The sequence below is a fragment of the Hipposideros armiger genome, unplaced genomic scaffold (genome assembly GCF_001890085.2).
Source record: "Hipposideros armiger isolate ML-2016 unplaced genomic scaffold, ASM189008v1 scaffold_183, whole genome shotgun sequence".
NCBI lineage: Eukaryota > Metazoa > Chordata > Mammalia > Chiroptera > Hipposideridae > Hipposideros > Hipposideros armiger.
The window spans coordinates 1,595,818-1,615,509 of NW_017731533.1; the positions used below are offsets into that span (position 1 = coordinate 1,595,818).

General features: G+C 39.2%; 1 protein-coding gene across 1 annotated transcript in view; it reads left to right on the forward strand.

The window, feature by feature from the left end:
• PARD3 (par-3 family cell polarity regulator) overlaps window positions 1-19,692 on the forward strand; it is a 611,228-nt gene that overhangs the window by 387,139 nt on the left and 204,397 nt on the right. Inside the window, exons 19-20 of the mRNA XM_019652604.1 lie at window positions 3,066-3,293; window positions 11,775-11,806. Of these exons, the coding sequence (XP_019508149.1) occupies window positions 3,066-3,293; window positions 11,775-11,806 (260 nt within the window). The remainder of the gene's footprint in view (window positions 1-3,065; window positions 3,294-11,774; window positions 11,807-19,692) is intronic.

A 19,692-nucleotide genomic window follows, 5' to 3' on the forward strand; every position in this document is an offset into this window, starting at 1 on the left:
GTGTGTGAATAAAGCTAATCTTTTGCCCATACTTTAATAGAGAAACAAAATTTCGGTTTTCATTGCTAGTAAATGCTGAGTTTTTAATATTAGGATCTCAGTAATGCTCATGCAGGCATCTTAATATATTACTTAGCAAAACCTTTGTTAAAGTTTTTTTTTTTTGCCAAATATAGTACTTAAATGTATGATATCTATGCTACAACTCAAGAGTCAGCAAACTTTCTGTAAAGGACCAGATAGTAAATATTTACGTAGGCCTTGGCGACCAGACAGTCTCTATAACAGTTACTTAATTCTGATGTAGTGTGAAAGCAGCCATAGAATATATGTATACAAATCGGCATGGCTGTGTTCCAAAAGAATTTGTTAGATTTGGCCCATGGTTTGCTGATCCCTGTTACAGAGTCACAAATTACAGATGTTGACTTTTCGTATAACATTTTATTATGAAAAATTTCAACCATATATAAACATAGACAATAGTTCATACACCCAATGACTTCCCATATACTTAATACCCACCATCAATAATTATCAACAGTTTGCCAAAATGTTATTTTACAGTATTACAAATTTAGAAGAAATAATAGGTAAACTCTGAATTACACTTACAAAACATCTATTGCTTATTAAGTTATACCTTCATCATTGTTTTTCTTCCCAGATTTGCCTGTTTATGTATTTTAATAATTACATATATTTATATACATGTACACTTATATATACATATAAATTTATATACATGTATACATTTATTTTAATAGTCATGCTATTTCTGAAATTCATTATTAAAACTTTTAGGGCTCTAAGAACATTAAGCCAAATCTCAGCTAACTTTTCATAAAGAAAAGCTTAATATACATCAATGATGTTTTTATGATCATTTTTACCAGACGCATGAAATCTTTATTGGCGATAGATGAAATAAATATACACACATATATACATATATACATACACAGGTCCTTCATGAACCTAAGAAAGCACCAAGTATTTGTCTTATAAATGTGTATAGAACCCAAATGTAGCTAGTAAGTTATGAAAATTGATAGGAATGATTTATTCAGAAGATCTTCCCAATACTAATTCTAGGATATATAAAGGTAGATGTCTGTGCCCAGGGATGATCTGCTCCCATTCTCTTTACTTCCTTGATTTCTTACTTTTTGTTCAGTTCTTTGGATCAAAATTCATTTTCCTTCCTGTGACATGACTCTTATGGGTATTTACAACATGAACTTGTCAAAAGTTATAGTGCTATCAAGAGAAAAAGTAAGGTTGGTTATCCTAGAAAGATACAGTTTATATGATTTTTTTTGTCCATAAAATAAATAATCAAATACATAGAACCCTGCATTGAGAAAGTTAAATAAATTGCCTTTTTCTCCCAAGCACAATAATTTATGGAAAATTATTTCTTCATTAGACTCATCTGTCTGCTTTTCTGCCTGTTACATTTTAAACATATTTATTCTGACTTAAAACTGCTACCCTGCTGTGATAATTAAATGAAAGATGTAATGTAAATAAATCTTAAAAAGATAATTTTTGTTTTGACTTTCTCAATTTAGTTTTTATTGTTTTACACGCTGAGCCATGGAAAGCCTGTGTCATAGCTATGTGTCTTCTAGATGATAATATGCAAGGCTACTCCTTAATTATTGATCAATATGTGGGCTGATGACCCCACGTAGATCAGTATATGGGCTAATGACCCCACATGGAGATAAATTGTCTAGTCTCTCCTACCCTCCCATTTTTTTGCACCTGACTTTTTAACAGTATAAGTGAGGAACTAGTTCTATAACCTGGATTGTCCAAGTGGTAGTGCAAAGCTGGTATTTCAGTCATCTAGAGGCTAAATTTGTCTATCTTTGAGTCCCAGGTCAGGCAGTAATAGATGAGCCTGCCTTACCTAATTCAAGAAAATCTGTTTGAATTGCCTTCTAAAACTTGGTGCTAGTGGTATTATCTCACGCCTTTCTGCCCTAGATCCTCAAGAAATAGACCCAAATTTTCAATTCCCCGAATTCTCCCCTGCGAACTTACTGAAATTTTTTTGATAACTGTTAAGCCTTCTTCCTTCTGTTCATCACTTGTTTCTCAAGCAGATACTATTCCCAGGCCTAGAGGTGTAAGTCCTCACATCAGCTCTTTATCTCTCCTCCTCTACTTCTCTCAAGAGCAGCGGTTCTCAACCTTCCTAATGCTGTGATCCCTTAATACAGTTCCTCATGTTGTGGTGACCCCCAATCATAAGATTATTTTCATTGCTGCTCTATAACTGTAATTTTGCTACTGTTACGAATCGTAATGTAAGTATCTTTTTGTTTTCCGATAGTCTTAGACGACCCTTGTGAAAGGGTCGTTCGACCCCCATAGGGGTCGCGACCCACAGGTTGAGAACCGCTGCAGAGAGAGCCCATATGTAGTTTGTTTCTGTTCAGAGCTTCCCACAGAATGTTAATGTCACCCAGAATTAGGTTTCCATCTGGTGTCAGGGTGCCCTAATGGTATTGGTGACATGTAGTCTTTTGTCCTCTCTTATGAGTTGTGTGAACCTGCACCATAACGAGGAAGAGACTCAATGAAGCTCATTGATAGGAAACTTTAACTGCTGTTGTAAATAATTTTAAACTGTCAAAACTGATTTCAGTTAAGTTAAAAAGATACTCTTGGTTACTTCCCTTAGCCTTCTTATCATTTCTGCTCTTCAAGTGAGCTTCTGGGTTTTTCTGGTTCTTTCAAATTATTTACATAATTTGGAGCAAATGATTTACAAAAATTTCCTCTGTTGAGCTAAAAATGGAAACTAGTAACTTAGAATTTTTCTTAATAAAAATAGAGAAAATAGACAACATTTAATATATGTTTGGGAAAAATAAAAATTAGTCTCTATTGCTTTATTTACTTTTTATACCTTTCCATCCACATCTTAGAACCCCTCCTCATTGAATGAATAATTTGTTGATGTCTCTGATGTTTTCCACAATTCATAGGTATTCAGGAATGTAATTTTCACCACTAATTCTAGCTAACATTTGTTTTTGTAAACCTTCAAGGCTCCCCCAGCAGAGATGTGGGACCTTCCCTGGGTCTGAAGAAGTCAAGTTCATTAGAGAGCCTGCAGACAGCAGTCGCTGAGGTGACTTTGAATGGGGACATCCCTTTCCATCGCCCACGGCCACGGATAATCAGAGGAAGAGGATGCAATGAGAGCTTCAGAGCTGCCATTGACAAGTCTTATGATAAACCCACGGTAGATGATGATGATGAAGGCATGGAAACATGTAAGTTTATAATGTGACAAACAGCTCTATAAAGCAGCAGTTCTTAGAGTGAACTCCAGGGAACCCTGGGGGGTCCCAGGACCTTTCACAGGGATTTATGAAGTCTAAGCTATTTTCATAAAAATAATAATAAGATGTTACTTACATCTTTATTCTCATTCTCTCACAAGTTTATAGTGGGGTTTTCTAGAAGCAACATGGCATGTGATACTGCAATAGATTGAATGCAGAGCAGATAGAAGGATCTGTCTTTTTAGCCAGGTATTAAAGGATTTGCTACAATATAAAACAGTGCCAGTGTTCTCACTAATTGTTTTTGGAAAACAGTTATTTTTTTGTAGTAATATAATTTCTGTTAACATGAAATTTGTTTTTTATGAAGTAATTAATATTTTTAAACTTTCTCAGTATTATTTCAGTAAATATTAATATAATCCACATAAAGATTTTATTTTGAGTTTTTAATAATTTTATTAAAGGTATCCTGAGACCAACATATTTGAAAACCACTGAAGTATAGTATGTCTGTGCGATGTCTCCAGTGACTATATGTAATAATATATCGTTTTGAAAATGTTTTGTTTTTATGAATTTCTCTTACTTTCTCCTTGAGCTGAGCTAGCAAGGTACGTTTGTGTGTATTTCCAAATTGCAAAATATTTTAAGCCAAGGTAATTGAAAGTCAAAGGTTAATATGAATGAGCAATATGTTTTCCATAGTATACTGAGAAAAAAATTGACATTTATAAATATGTACAAATATATGCTTTAGGGAGTTATCTATGAAACATTTATGGTAAAAACATAGCCATTCAGTTTAAAAATGAGAAAAAAACTACTAGTCTATTTACTTAGAAGAGAAAGGACTTAGGAGTTCTAACAGTAGAAAGTGTTGATTAGTTTATATTGTTCATAACTACTACTTTACATTGTGATTTTTTAACCTCAAATGTGACCCTTCCCATCTAATCATTGTAAGAAAATTTGGAGACACCAAGCACTTGAAGTTAAAGCAGAGACCAGAGATAATTTAAGTGGATTGTAAATTATTTGCAATTTAACTTTTGGGTGGACCTCTTCTCTCACATATACCTAAGGAAAATTGTGGTGGGGAAGAAGGGTTTTAAATAAAAATCGTATTCTGAGAAGATTAAAGCAAAGTTCTATAATTTCTGCCTATCACATATAATGTTTGGGAAGCTGAATATTGCTGCCCTAATGTAACATGCAAAGCAAAACGTAGGGGGAGGATTGCCACACCTCGTCCCCCTCCCAATTCTCCGTCTAAATCTGGACAATTTTTTCACTCCATCCAGCCAGTGATTTCAAATATATGCAGCCTCTTCTTGCCAGATGAAGAACATATTTCCTGGTTTTGCTGCCAAGCCTGGTCTCCAACATCCTGAGTCATATGAGCTTTCCACCCTCCTGCGTTTTCTCCCGTTGTATTCATGTTTCCTTGCCATCCTAACCAAAATGACTTGTGCACCCTTCTGGGGTAGGAGCCCTGTCACTCACAGGTGTTGCCCCTGTCTATCCTGAGTGTGTATTTAATAAGAGAGAGAGAGAGAGTGCTTGGGCCCTCAGTATTTGTTTTTGTAAGCATCTATAATTTATGATGCTTCTGAACCTTTTTCTTGTTCTTGTAAAATATTTAAATTCCCTTATGAAATGCAGTTTTTTCACATATGATACTCATTACAAATGCAACAGGGGATGTAATCCTTATCAATAAAGGGCATGTTCTTAATTCCGTAGGCACAGCCTCCAGAGTTTCCCAGTTTAGATGTGGACATCTAAATGTGTCCCTATATAAACTTAGTTTCCTTTTTTAATTGGAAATAACAGATTTAAGTATATTATGTTAAAAAACTTACTCATTCAACTATTAAGATAAAAACAAAACAACTAAATAGACAAATTGCGATTTCTGAACCAAAAGTAATGTTGTGGACAGGATCTGGCAATGACGTTTGTGACACAAGCACCTACAACCACAAAGTGCTGCTATGGTTTCCAAAGTCCTGATTTGATTTTATTTTTTCAGACCAGTCTTCTGACTTTGGCTATGGCAAAGGAAGGCAACTATTATGCATTTAAAATTTTTGCAGTTTGTTGAAATTGAATTAATAGAGTGCAGCAAACACAGAATTGGAATTTAGACGAGTTGCATCCTAGTCCATATTCTTCTAACCACTGTGAGATTTTGGTCAAACCACTTAAATTCCTTGAGCTTTAATGTCCTCATTTGTAAAAGTGAAGATTTGGACAACTAAGTCATTGATGTTCAGATTGTGTGTGGTGATGACTGGTCAGGAGGGGCGCCTCAGTGGTTCGGGGATAATCAGGAAGCGAATGGGGGGCCGAACAAGTGGCCACTGCAAAGGCCACTACCTTCCCTCTCCCCCCTGCTGTCGCCTTAGCACTTGTGGGTTTTAAAACCACTTTTAGCATGTTGTGATTCTTTGTAAATTTTAATTTTTAAAATTTGCTGTTTTTCATAAAACATTTGAAGAGCTCCAGTGTAGATGGTTTCTAAGGCCCCTTCTAGTTTTCACATTCCATGATTCTTTGTACAGCTGGTCAGTTATCTACCTAATTCCTACCCACCGCCCTCTCTCACCTCTGTAAGGTCCATGAAAGAAGACACCGCCATGTCTGTTTTATTCCTGCAAAACCAAGCCCAGGGCTTGGCAAATCACAGGACTCAATTTATATCAACCAGTGAACTCCTGCATGACAAGGACCATTGTGTGCCTGAAGGGGAAGGAGAGAGTGGAGGGGAGAGAGAGGGTGAAACAGCGAGAGAGACACTTTTAGTGTGCAGGAAATGGGGTGGTTGTGACATTTTGTGCTTCCTTTTTGCGTCCCACACTGGACCTGCATATACTAGATCTCCATACCTCAGCAAACTCTTTGTTTTTCAAAATATCTCAATTGATCATAGGTAGAGATATATAGAGATATATCGATGTATCTGTTTATCTGTCTATATCTGTCAAGGCTTGTGTTCCTGCTGGTGATCATTAGACTATCACCATTACATGTAACTGGAGACAATAAAAGTGTTTTTTGGCTCCAGCCATGAGAAAGAAGGTGGCTCAGTTGGTTCTTCCTTTAGTTTCCTCAACGCTGTCTTTTTCAGAGTCTGGCTTATGGGTTTTCGTGACATGGTCCGCACACTTCCTGTCACTGCGTCTTCCCAGACTCTGCGATCTTGTTTCTGGCTGTGCTCCTGAATCCGCCCCTTGTGGTGTGTCCAGCGTCCTGCCATTGTCTGTGGTCTGTGGGACTCTGTGGCAGAGGCACTATCTTGTGCTGTGTGGTGTGACTCAGCCACCGCCGCCTGTTGCAGTGAAAATGATGGCTCACTATGGAACATTGCTCTGAAAAGAGGACCACTGTCTGAACAGACCTTTTTTTTTGTTATCCAGGACATCCTGTAAGGATGTAGTCAGTGTACCCTAGCAGCTGGGATGGGGAGGAGGCTATTGTTTTTGTTTGTTTTATTTATTTTTATTTTTTATTATTTTTAGATTAGTTTCAGGTGTACAAAACAATGTAATAGTTAGACCTCACAAAGCGAAACCTCCCTCGCCCAATCTCCTACCCCTCTGAAGAGAAAGGACTTAGGAGTTCTAACAGTGAAAAGTGTTGATTAGCTTATATCGTGTAGAGCTGTTACATGGAGGGGGCTATTGTTGAAAAGCTGTGTGGAGAGGGGGCCAAAGTCTGGTGGCGAGGACACAGTTACCTGTTTTTTCCTCTCACTGAGCCCTTTCCCTCCTTACAAGTAAGACACTTAGGCATGGGCACAGTTGATTGCTCTTGTCACTTGGGTTGAGCACCTCCCCAGTGGCTCTATTTCATGGCTCTGAACAGGCTTTCCTCTTCTCAGCAGTGCTGAAATCATGGCATTGGCACAGCACTGGGGGCCAGGAGATGGAGGCAGGATCCATGTGGTATCTGGTATCTGTCATCTTCTGTAACACTTACGTTCTTCCTGTGGAGATGGCAGAAGCCAGCGTTTTTGTCTCTCATTTAATCCATCTGGCCTCTCCATGTTGTGTGTCTGTCTGCATCAAGATGGAGCTTTGTACTCTGGGACCCATTATCTCCGAGGCCCTACCTGTGTTTGACAGGTCAAGGCATCTACAATCTGCTCCCTCTTCTATGCAAATTGCATGCCCTGCCTGGCTCTCAGCAAGTGGCTTTTACATCCCCCATAATAAATCAGTTTTTGTTGCTACCAAGAAAATGCATGCAATAAGGTCTCTTTGTTTCTTTTTGAAAAATATATAGTTCCATTTTTTTTTTTCCTCAATAGTTGCTAAACTGTAAGCCTTACTATCAGTTCAGTAGCAGTGTTTGGTTGGGGTCACGGAAGTGAAACACAGCAAAACCAAATACTGTCCTATTAATTGTACCTATTAATTTTGAGATACATCTAATTTCGAATTTTAAATGTGAAAACCCGTATGCCTTGAAAACAGAAGCAAGTTGCTTTTGAGTAGCTTGGCTACGTTCTTACTCATCTAGTACTTTCATTAGGAGATAAGAAAAAAGCATTCTGTACAATATGCATAGCTTAGGTTAGCAGTGTGAGATTGGAAGAAACTAAATTTACATTAGTAAATCAGCTAATATGAGAGCTTCCAGGGTAATGATTATTTTATTAGCTACAAAAGAGCATATTGCATTTAATATCTCAAATTTTCTACTCTCAGCATCCCACACACTTCTAGCCATCTATTGTTACTACCTATTTGAGTAAAAAATCTAAGTCTAAATTTATCTTATGTGGAACCCTTAGATTACAGTACATGTGTGAAAGAATTCAGAACATGGGTTTCAACATCAAAGAACTTTGTAAAAGATTCCCTATTTGGTTACTATTTTGATGAATACTTGGCTATTGATCTATAAAAATATTTTTTTTTCTGAAATGCTGGGAATATGTGTACCTTATCCTATCCTTTTATACCAATTTGTATACTTAACTATCACCTGCAGTTTAAAAAAAAAAGGAGCTTTGATGAATTTAGGAAGTTTCTGAATGCAGTGTGTGAGAGCATGTAAGGTAGCTGGAGCTACTCCGTACATCCCTTTTGGTACATGAAAAGTGAAGCCCAGAGTACAATGACCAGTCACATATGAAGTATTTGAATTATAAATGCCCCATTTTAACCATTTTCTTAAGAAAAAGCATTTAAATAGTTGACCAAGATCATACTTATGAACTGAATCATAGAATGCATACCTTGTGATTCCCAGTCCTGTGACTTTTCTAGAACATTAAACTTCCAAATGAAAAAGCTTATTACACTAAAACTACTTTAAATTATTTAGGCATGTATTAACGCGTAGCACCTAAAACCTGATATTGGGGCTGTAAGTTCCTGAGAGGTCAGGGGGTGGTTCAACCCAGTGGCTAACCTGACACTAAGAAGCAGCGTAGTTAAGGTCCCCACCCAGCCTGTGTGGAATCAGAGTGGGGAGGGAGGTAGGGGGCGAAGGCTTCCAGGAAGAGGTGCTGACTGAGATGGGTGCCATCACCTGAGTGGTCTTCAGTGGCGTGCATAGGGAACATAGGAAACACATGGGATGTGGACCGTTTCTGGACTGCCATACTTCCGTTAGGTTGATGTGTAGAATGCTGGTGAAAGTGTAGTGAGGAATGAGACCTAAGCAGAGAACAGATCACTGACAGCCTAGTTTAAATTATTTGTATTTTACACTAAGGACCTTAAAGAGCATTTGAGGAATTTCAAGTAAAATAATATGATTGTTGGGGGCTCTGGGATACAGGATGGGTTATCAAGGATGGGATGTAAATAGCAGTGTTGGTGGTAAGAAAATCAGTTACGTGATAGTAATGCAATAATCCAGGTGAGTAATGATGCTTGGCAATGCCAGAGGACAGGAAGAAAGTGCATTTACACGCTTAGCCTCTCACACACAAAGACGGATGATGATGGGAGTTTTCTCATTAGCACTTCCAGGCTCAGAAACTTAGAATCCTCAGCTCACTGTGTAATCACGCCATTACCAAGCTTTCGTAATCCCCCCTCTCCCCCCTGAAATCTAATTTTCCTCCTTCTAGTCCATCTAGCCCAATCCTCATTATTTAATATCTGAGGGTATTGTTAGGACCTTCTAACTGGTCTTACCGTCGCTAGAGTTGCTGCGGAAGCTCCATGATCGTGTTCTCATTCTCACGGTCGCCCAAGCTTCCTCACCCCGACCGTGCGTTCTTGGTGAGGTCTGTCTTCCTACTGCCCCCTGAACGCCCCCCACTCTTGCATGTGTACATGAGACTGTCTTCTTCCTTCTTCATGAAATATTTTTCTGAGCCATCTGGTCTTCCCTTGGCTGCCTAAAGCCCTAATTGATTACATACAATGTGCCTGAGACTTCTTGGTATAAAGTATTTTTTTTTTTAACGTCAGGAATTTTTGTTTGTGCCCCAATATGGATTGTGTAGAATGGGAGTTAGGAACATGGGCTTTTGGGGGCCAGTTATTTTGAATTATCAATGAATAGCAAAATAGTGCATTGCTAGCCATTCACTATTTTATCACATTTGCATGTTTTTGTTGTTATTTATTTTGGTTTGGTTTTTCCACCTAAAAGAGTCACAGCAGAGGCCTGGAACATCTTTCCTTGACACTATCAATAATATTTTGTATATTGTTAAAATATACACTTGACACCAAGCTCACTCATTGATTAAAATAAAATTTTAGTGGCAATTTCAACAGTAGGGTTATGAGTGCTATCATTTTGATTTACATAACCAGTCCGTTTGGTCTGTTGAAAGGAAAGCCTTCGACTTCAATATACATTGTCCTCATGAACTAAAAACAGTAGCCACTGCTGACCATTATTTGAATATAAAAATCAATTGGACACCAAAAGCAAATCTGCAAGGGTCCAGAAAATTGAGGGTCTGACTCTCATTGTACTTGTTCCGCAGCATTCTCTTGGGAAGAGTGGGATAATGGAGGTGACATTCTACCAGTATCTTCATGAGTATTTTACCTGTTTCATTTGGAGGGACCATTAAAGAGAAGTTTAGAATGCAGAGTAGAAGTGAAGAATGGTTTTTTGGTAATAAGTGTTAAATTCTTTGGAAGAATGATCTTATTTTTGTCCTCCTACTCCTTACCCCAACATAAACTGAAAGTTTGTTTGTTTGTTTTTAGTGAAGTAAATGTACTTTTATAATAGAGTGTCTTAGGAATCTTTTGAACTTTCCTCCAGTTGCTGAAACTTCTTCTATAATACCACTGATAGATGTCACCTGATTCTTTCACATCTTTTTCTCCTTTCTGGTCATAGTCTTGGTTCTTCATCAATAAGTTATTATTCCCACCCCACATTTAGTATAAAAGCTTCTTAGTTCTCCATGTTTCATGCCAGCTTTGTATGTGTCGTTTCTCTATTTTAAGTGTTCCAAAAAAGCTAAATTTTTCCATTGCCAAGAGCTCATCGTTCTAATGTTAAAAGTCAGAGTCCAGAAAAGCAGATCCTGTTATTCGACACCATCTGTATCACTAGCTGTTCATTTCCTACATGTTTCTTCCTTTTCCAAAGTCAAAATATTCAATTAAAATTAGAAACAAAAATAATATTTATTTCCCCAAAGTTCTCAAATTCTACACAGAACTTTGCAATACCTGGGAGTCCAGTCCTCACTTATTTTTATTACCTTGCATTTTACTTAACATTAATCAATAGAAATTGGTAGTGGTCCATGGCTTTGCTAAATCTAGTAAATTTTCCATTACCAATGTCTATTTCAACTTACTCATTTTGTATTGTTTTAAGAAGATACATTCTGAAGACTGAGCTGGTATGCAATTATTATGTTTAATCCTTTGTCTTCCAAAGTAAGTTATAAGTTACTCAAGGATATTTGTTTCTATCATTAGGTATTTCTAATACCAAGGGTAATTCTTTATAAACAAGAAGCAATTAAGGATGGTTTTTTCATATGGTTGGCTATTTGTTCAACCATTCTGACATTCATTCAATAAATATTTAATGACACATCTTTGGGCTGTGCCCACAGAGGCGAGTACTTTTTATTGGTGAATAAGAAGTAATATTATCATTTTTCTTTTGTATTCCTCTGTACCTGTTGGACAATTCATTTAATTCTAGTAACACGTCTGTACAAATCCTTTAATTCTAGTAAAACTGTCGGAGTTGCCTTGAATGACATTAATTGCTAAATCTTATACTTGTGATAAATAGTACTGTACATATTCCACAGCTGCTCTAAAGTTTGATTTATACAAGTACTGATTAGGATGTTTTCAGCTGCATTTAATAGAAAATCCAATTCAGACCAGCTCAAACAATTAGGAAATACACCGTCTTACATAACTGAGTTCTAGAGTTGGGTAGTTTCAGGGGGTTATTGATTCCACAGCCTAGAGTTGTTATCAAAGACCCAACATCTTTCTGCCCCTTCAGCTGCACTGTCCACAGTTAAGCTCATCCAGAAGGTAATTTTAGGGCTCAGGCATTTTACTTTCTTGTTCATATCCAATAGGAGGAAGTGAACCATCTTCCCAAGCATGGAATATGTCCATTTCTGCTGATGGGGCCATTCTGGGTCTAATAACTTTGAACTAATATATCAACAGAGTAGGCACCTATAGGTTGGTGTAAATATAATAATGAATTTACCTCTTGGAGCTAGATTGCATTTCTGAACCCAATCTGAGTTCCATTAGGAAGAAGAAAGGGAGAAATGGATTTTGGATAAGCAACCAGCAGAGATCAATAGTAGCATTACTTCTCAATGGGGGGGGGGGAGAAAAAGACTGATGACCATGTGACTTAAAGTCAACTTTTGACAATAACATGTTTGTGATGACTAGATAGAAGTATTTATTTATGGCATAAGCTACAGAATTTTGAGTTTCAATTGAAACCTAAAGTCATTTTCTCCATAATCATTAACATATAAGTGCCCAATTTTTTCCAAACTTCTTGGTGACCTAATCCTAACGTGATACCTTGCAGAATTGAGTAGCTTAATTTGTAACATGGATTAGAATTTTAATTGAGTTACATTTGCATGTGTTAAAAACATGGTAATTAGGTATGCCATAATTGCAGAATGACTGCTACATTACAGAGAAATAAGCAGCTTCATGTTATACTTTCTTTTAAAAAAAGAAACTTGAGAGAACCTGTCTGTAAAGGTAATCACATGGGAAAGCAGCTGATAGTTCAGTGCTGAGAGTAGGTTAAAATAGGCATAAATGTTAGGCAAAAATATAAATTTCTATTTGTTTGGAAGAAGATAATCATCGTTCTTTGTGTAGGCTATCTGGAAAAGGAAAGCAAATAATCTGTAAAGATTAGCAAAATTAAAGAGAAAATGTAAAATTTACATATCACTTAAAATAGTAATTTATCTAAATGTAGGTTTGTGATTAGTTCTTACATTGTAATTTACTGTATGAACACAATAGATCAAGCTGTTTACTGCTAATGTATTACCAGTAGTTTTCTTTTTTTTTTTTTTAAAGATTTTTATTGGGTAATTGGGGGATGGGAACAGCGCTATGAAATTGGGGGAAGGGGAACAGACAAGTTGCTGTCTTTTTTTTTGTTCTTCAGTCTAGTTGTGGAGGACGTTGNCCTTGTCATGTTCCATAGATTTATATCACATTCTTCAGTTTGTTGTTGAAACTACCATGTTCTTTGCTCTTAGTCACCATAAATGGTTTAATTATTTTTTGTTACAGCAGATTTGCAAAAGAGATGATTTCTAAATCCATTTTGGGCAATCCCCAACCTTTAGGCTGGGAGTTGCATAGTTGAGGGATCATAGATTCAGGTAAGGAATACCTGTTAAAATTGCCCTATTCGTGTCTTCCTACGCCTCCACATGTCAGGCTCCAGGCAACGGTGTAAGATTCTGTCCTTAAAGGACGTCAGCACCTTGGCTTTCCTCTTCCCAGGCTCTGTGAGCAGCTGCTGCCTAGGGAATGGGCTGGTAGAACCCCTCGTCCCTCTGAAGGCCACCCCCAGGGCAGTGTACAGACTGCCTCGCCGCCAGGTGGTGCTCGGGAGCTTTCACATTCTTCCCACCAGCCCTGAGGACACTGCTGAGCACCTGGGGCCCAGTCTACCCCTGATACCTATGTGTGGCTAGACTGGGGGTGGGGACAACCTCACCTCCTCAGTTTCTTTACCCATCACATCTATAATATTTACAGCATAACTAGCATTTCTTCTCTATTGAAAACATAATTTCTCTCTCTCTTTGATTATGTAATGATTCCCGCTCTTACAAACAGAAAACAAAGGACTAATTTTACATTCTCGGTCCGTACAAAGAAATAGAGACTTTGAAATGAACGAAACTGGCACAAACTAACTGCAAAATACCCCTGCTTTCTGCATTAAGGTTTCTCTATTTCTGCTCTCCCAGCTGATTTATAAGGTGGGCCATTATCGCTTCTTAGTCCACGTTTCTGATCCTGTTGGGTCATCTGCTGTCGCTTTGACTTCCCTAGGAGGAGAGCGTTCCTCACGTAGCACACTTAGTGTTTAGCATTCACTGGATCTGAGGGCTCCTGGGCAGCCTGCTAAGAAGGTTATTTTTCAGTAACCCACTTAATCCTTATATATAAATAACCCTAAGCTAGGTGCTCTGTTAGCCCCATTTTATGGATGAAGAAAGTAAGCACAAAGGTTCGGAGAGGTAAGCTCATTACCAAGCTCACACAGTGGTCGAGTGGTGAAGCCCCACTGAATGCACTTGTTGATTCAGAAGACTGGTCCACCTCTGAGGCCATGTTCCTACCCCCTCTGCTGAAAAAAAAAAAACCTTCTTCCGGTGTGTTCTGCTGCCCCCAAATCTGTGTGGGAGCCAGGGTTACTATTACGTTTTTCATGTGAGAAGGCATTGCTATTGTGTGCTGTAAAGAAATACTTTACAGATCCCTGGTGCTAGCTGGGAAATGTGGCAATTAGTATCTTTTGAACTTGACTTCATTTTTGTTCCTATCCTATTTGATTTCTGTAGTTTTCTGTATCTAGTCCTTTTTCTTCCCAAAATCATTTTTAAGAACTCAGGAATTTTATTGTTGATTTAAAAATTACCAACTGCCACATCTCCTCCCCCATGACTGACTCTCAGACCTGTCTATACTGGACCTGGAAAGCTGATGGTGATGATAAAAGGCTAGCTTACCTCCTGCTCTCTTTTTTCTCAAGATGGCCACACGGTCCTCTACAACATGCTCTGACGCCTTGCCTGTTTTTATACCTCATTTTCCCCATTCCTTTCTCCACACCTTCTNTGAATATAGAATGCAAGTGTCAAGGATGACACCTACTTTATAGTCCCCTGTAAAGCAAACCTTTTCGCAAAAGAAATTTTTGACAGTTCTGAGATGCTAAGTCAATTTCAATTCCAGACTGGGTAGAAAATGGAATCTTTTTTTTCTACAGTTGTTGTGAAAATTGAAGGCTAGTGACTATTCACTCTCTAATAACACAGGGTAAATAAATACTATCACACCATTGAAAATGTACTTGAAGACAGGCTCGGCTAATGACATTACCACAACATATATTGGAAATACTATAGTTGATGGTTTTTTATTTGTTACCATTAGAAGCTCTGTATCTTTTCCATTAAAAATAATGGGTCAGTACCTGTTGTTTCTAAAATGTATTTTTATCAAGCCACAAATGATTATATGAAGGTAATTGGTTGATCCTTCCAAATAGTCTTTTAAAGGATTCACTGGGGAAGTGACCTCTTTCATAATTGAATGTAGGATGGTTTTCTCCGGACCTGTGTTTAATAATAGCCAATTGAGGAACGGACGACTACAATTGGATTAAATTCCATATCATAGTGAAATAACCATGTCTCCTGTTAACCTTTCTGCGTAACATTTTGTTTGGGGGTGGGTGAGCCACCCACGCTTTACGCTAAGGCCTGCTCATTCCAGGACTTTCTCTCACAGTTCTTCCTTCTCTCTCCCCCATCATCAGTGACTGCCTTTCTCTTCTGAATCATTCAGTGTGGCCTACACTAGGCGATTTCCTCCATCTTAGAGAAAAAGTCCTTCTTCCCCTACCTGCCCATCCAGCCGCTACCTCCTTTTCTCTCCCACTCTTCAGACCAAACCCTTGGATACATTTGTACTTGCTGTCTCTGTGTCCTGTTCTCTCTTAAATTCCCTTCAAGGAAACCTTCATCCTCCTTTGCCCCACAAAACCTGCGCTCATCCAGGTCATCCAGGGCCCCTTCATGAGTGAGCCTGCCCTGTCTGTGCCTTCTCACCCTGTCCCTAGGGTGGTAAGTGTACTTGGCACATGGATTCTTACTCTTTGAAACCGCCCTTCCCAGGAAGGCCTCCTCTGTCCTCTCTACTCACTTCATTTCCATCTCCTTTGCCAATTCTGTGTCTTGCTGTCTTCTCCAGATAATGCAGTGCCCCAACGCTCAGTCCTCAACCCCCTTCTCTTTTTCTCTTTTCAGTAACACACAATATTTATATTCCTAGGAAACAGAGCCCCTATGTGCAGATGACTCCCAGGTTCACATCTCCTGCATGGGTGTCTGCCTTGAACTCTGGATTTGTAGGTCCTACCATGGCCTTGTCATGTTCACTCAAATGTCACCCAAGCATCTGAAACTTAACATGCTTGAGCTCAGTTCCGGATATTTTGCTTCTCTCAGAACTTCTCTCAGACCTTCCCTTTCTCAGAGATGGACAGCTCTCTCTCTCTTTTTTTAACTTAGGTCCAAAACCTTGTAGTAATCCTTGACTCCTGTTTTTTCCCTTACACCCCACATTTAACTTGTTGATATTCAAAACCCAAAGCCCATTTGATCTGTTTTCAACACGTATGACTAATCCTAGCGCTTTTCAGCGTCCCCACTGCAGCCACCGGGGTCCAGTGGTGAAGCCCTCGTCCTCTCTCCTCCTGGCTGTTGGCAAAAACCCTCCCACTCTCCGTGCTTTCACACAGTGTCTTCTTAGCCCTGCAGCTAGAGGTCACGTCATATCCCTCCTCTCTTCAACTTCCCAGAAGCCTTCCGAGTCCATCATAGTTAAAGCTGAAATCCTTGGTGTCACCTATTGGACCTACAGGACTTGCTCCCAACTCCCAACCTCTCTGACCTCATTCTTTCTGCTCTTTCCTTTGCTTACTTCACTGCAGCTACACTGGCCGCCTCTGTTCTGGCCCTGCCGGGTCCACTGGAGCCTTTGTCCTTGCTCATCCATCTACCCAGAATAACCACAGGCTCTCTCTTGTACCTTTAACATCCTTACTCAAATGTCAGCCTTCCAGGGTGTCAACCCAACACTGCAGACTGTGCTCCCTCCCACCGTGACACTTCCTATCCCACTTTTTGGCATTATTTTTCTTCTTTGCGCTTACCACCACCTAACATGCTATATCCCACTTACTTGGGTTAATAATAAGTTGAGAGTGGAGGGCTTCTTAACCTTTTTTTTTCCAGCTCTATTCTCATCATACTGCCTGGTGCATTGCTAGTGCTCAGTAATGGGACACATGCCGAGTTGCCCACACCCCTTCAATGCATCCCCCAACTTCCAGCGGCCAGTTTCTGCCTCTGCCCGAGGCTGCTCTGAAGCCTTGGAAGGAAGCACTGCTTGTCTGTGCAGGACTGCTAGAAGTGCCCAGGAATAACACCTCCTCAGAGCAGCCCTCAATCAGTGACCCAAGCATGCCAGTGTAAAAGTACTCCAGCCCCCATGCCCCTTAGGGATATAACGCTAAGGCACAACTCTGTACCCTTAGCCCTGAAATGGTGGTCCTTCGACCGGGAGCATGGCAGCACCTGGGCCTGGCAGAACTGTAGAATCGCAGGCTCCCCCGCAGACCTACTGACACGGAACCGCAGTTGAACAGCCCTGGAGAGGCCCTGGAGCACCTCCCGCCCACTCCCAGAGTCGGCCTGTGGGGTTGAGCTCTCCTTGCCCGCAGTGGTAACAGGCTTGAGGACACTCCTGGGCTGCCTTTCCTCCCCTCTGTCACATCTCCACTTCCCTACCAGTATTTCTTGCAGCTTCCATTAAACCACTGTGCTGAATCCCAGGTCGGCTTCTAATGAAATCCAGGCTAAGTGATGAGTGACTGAAAAAATAAGTAAAANCAGCAACCCAGCTCCAGGTTGAGCTGTTGTTCAGCATCTTAGCTGTAGAGGGCAGTGTCACTGGCCCTCACATGTGGGATCCGAACAGGGGTCCTCTGGCGTCCCAAGCCAGTTCTTAACCAATGCGCCACTTGGCCGGCCGGCCCAACCAGTAGTTTTCTTACATGAAAAATTATTTATATATTTTTTTATTTTATTAATTTAAGGGAATACAAATAATTTATGTACCTTGCAAAGCTAGTATTAAATGTACAGTTTTGTTTTAAAACTTGAAAATAACCTGACTAATATATCAGTGACCTTGAAAACATATTATATTAAAATTAAGCATATGTAACCAATTTATTTAGGTTTTTAAAAACCACAACAATCTTGCATAGGGATAGGGTAAATTAAGATAGTCTTTATTTTTTTCTATCAAATAACTTTAGAATTTGAAGCATATATAATGTGATATTTTAAAAGAACATCTTATGTTTGTACATATGAAGCCACATATTGCTAAATATTTTTAATTAGTTGGCATTCAAAGAGATTAGTTAAATCAGTACACCCCCAGAAAAATTTCTGTGATAATGTATTATCTAAATTAGAATGTTCAAAATAAGCATAAAGAATTCTCAAATGTGCAAGCATCATCTTCAGTAGTCCACTTGCTTGGGGCCGGCATCTGAGCTAAGATTTTTTATTTTATAAAATGAGGTTACAAAACCCAAAATTAATAAATGATTTAATACTGATTTTCTCTGTTTCACCCAATGTAGAAAATAATTTGTATTACATACACCAGAAAATTATTGCGACTATGAAAAGAATTGGCAACAAATGCGACTTCAGCATATAGTTGGTTGTGAAGGCTCTGCCTTTATTCTGTTACCAAGCCAAGGGCAGACATATGCTCCTTGCACTTCTGCCAAAACTGTTAGGCAGAAAACTAGTAGAACCGCTACTGATACTTCCATTCATGATTTATGATAATGGTTGCTGTGGAAGACTAAGTCATTTACATTTATTGGGCTCGTTTTTTTGTTTATAGTTTTCAGACATTTGGAGAGGGTTGTAAAATCCATTAGATGATACATGTAGCACTAACAATAATAGCATAAAAATATACTAGACACTGATAACTAAACCAAGTACAGTTGACTCTTGAATAACATGGGTTTGAACTGCACAAGTCCACTTACACAAGGATAGTTTTTCAATAAATAAGCGCCGTACTGTAAGTATTTTGTCATGATTTTCTTAATCACATTTCTTTTAGCTTACTGTATTGTAAGAATACAGTATATAATACATATAGTACACAAAATATGTGTTAATTAACTGTTTATGTTCATTGGTAAGGCTTTCAGTTAACAGTAGGCTATTAGTAGTTAAGTTTTGGGGGTGTAAAGTTATATGCAGATTTTCAACTGTGTGGGGATCAGCGCCCCTAAACTCCATGTTGTTCAAGGGTTAACTAACTGTACAGTGGGCCTTCCTAGTGTTACTGTAGTTGGTATGTGGCTAGTTTTGTCAGGCTTGATTAGAGGAGAGTAGGCTTTTTTCTGAAACTAGAGGAATGGTGATACCCAGAGCTTGGATAAACGCTTGTTTGGTTGGGATGAAGTCATGAGTTAGGTTTACCAGTCATCTTTCATTTAAACAATCGTTGATGAGCAGCTGCTGTCTACCCGGCATTCCTCATTGTAGGAGCTTAGAGAATGGGAGACAGACATGTAAAATCATATGAGAAGTGTAATAAAAGGTTGTACAAAGAGTTATGGGAGTATAGATGAAAGAAGTTTTGCATGTTGGGAATTTTGGAAAATCCACTAGCATCCGTCTGTTTAACGTACTATACCAACAGACCTAGGTTTGTAGCTCCTGAGAACTTTTTTTTTTTTTAAGATTTTTATTGGGGAATTGGGGGGATGGGAACAGTGTTGGGGAGTTGGGAGAAGGGGAACAGACAAGTCACTGTCATTTTGTTCTTCAGTCTAGTTATGGAAGATGTTGCTTCACTGGCCCAAGTTGGCACCATCATTGTGCTCTTCCCGGGCGAGGCAGATCAGTCGCCAGCTTCGGGACAGCCGCTCACGCTGGCTGCTGGCCATTCACGCTGGCTGCTGGCTACAAATGGTAGCCCATGGCAACCCACTGCCACAGGGTCTGCAGCCTACGCCGTCGCCGGTGACTCACGGCAGCCGAGCTCCAGGTTGAGCTACTGTTCAGCATCTTAGCTGT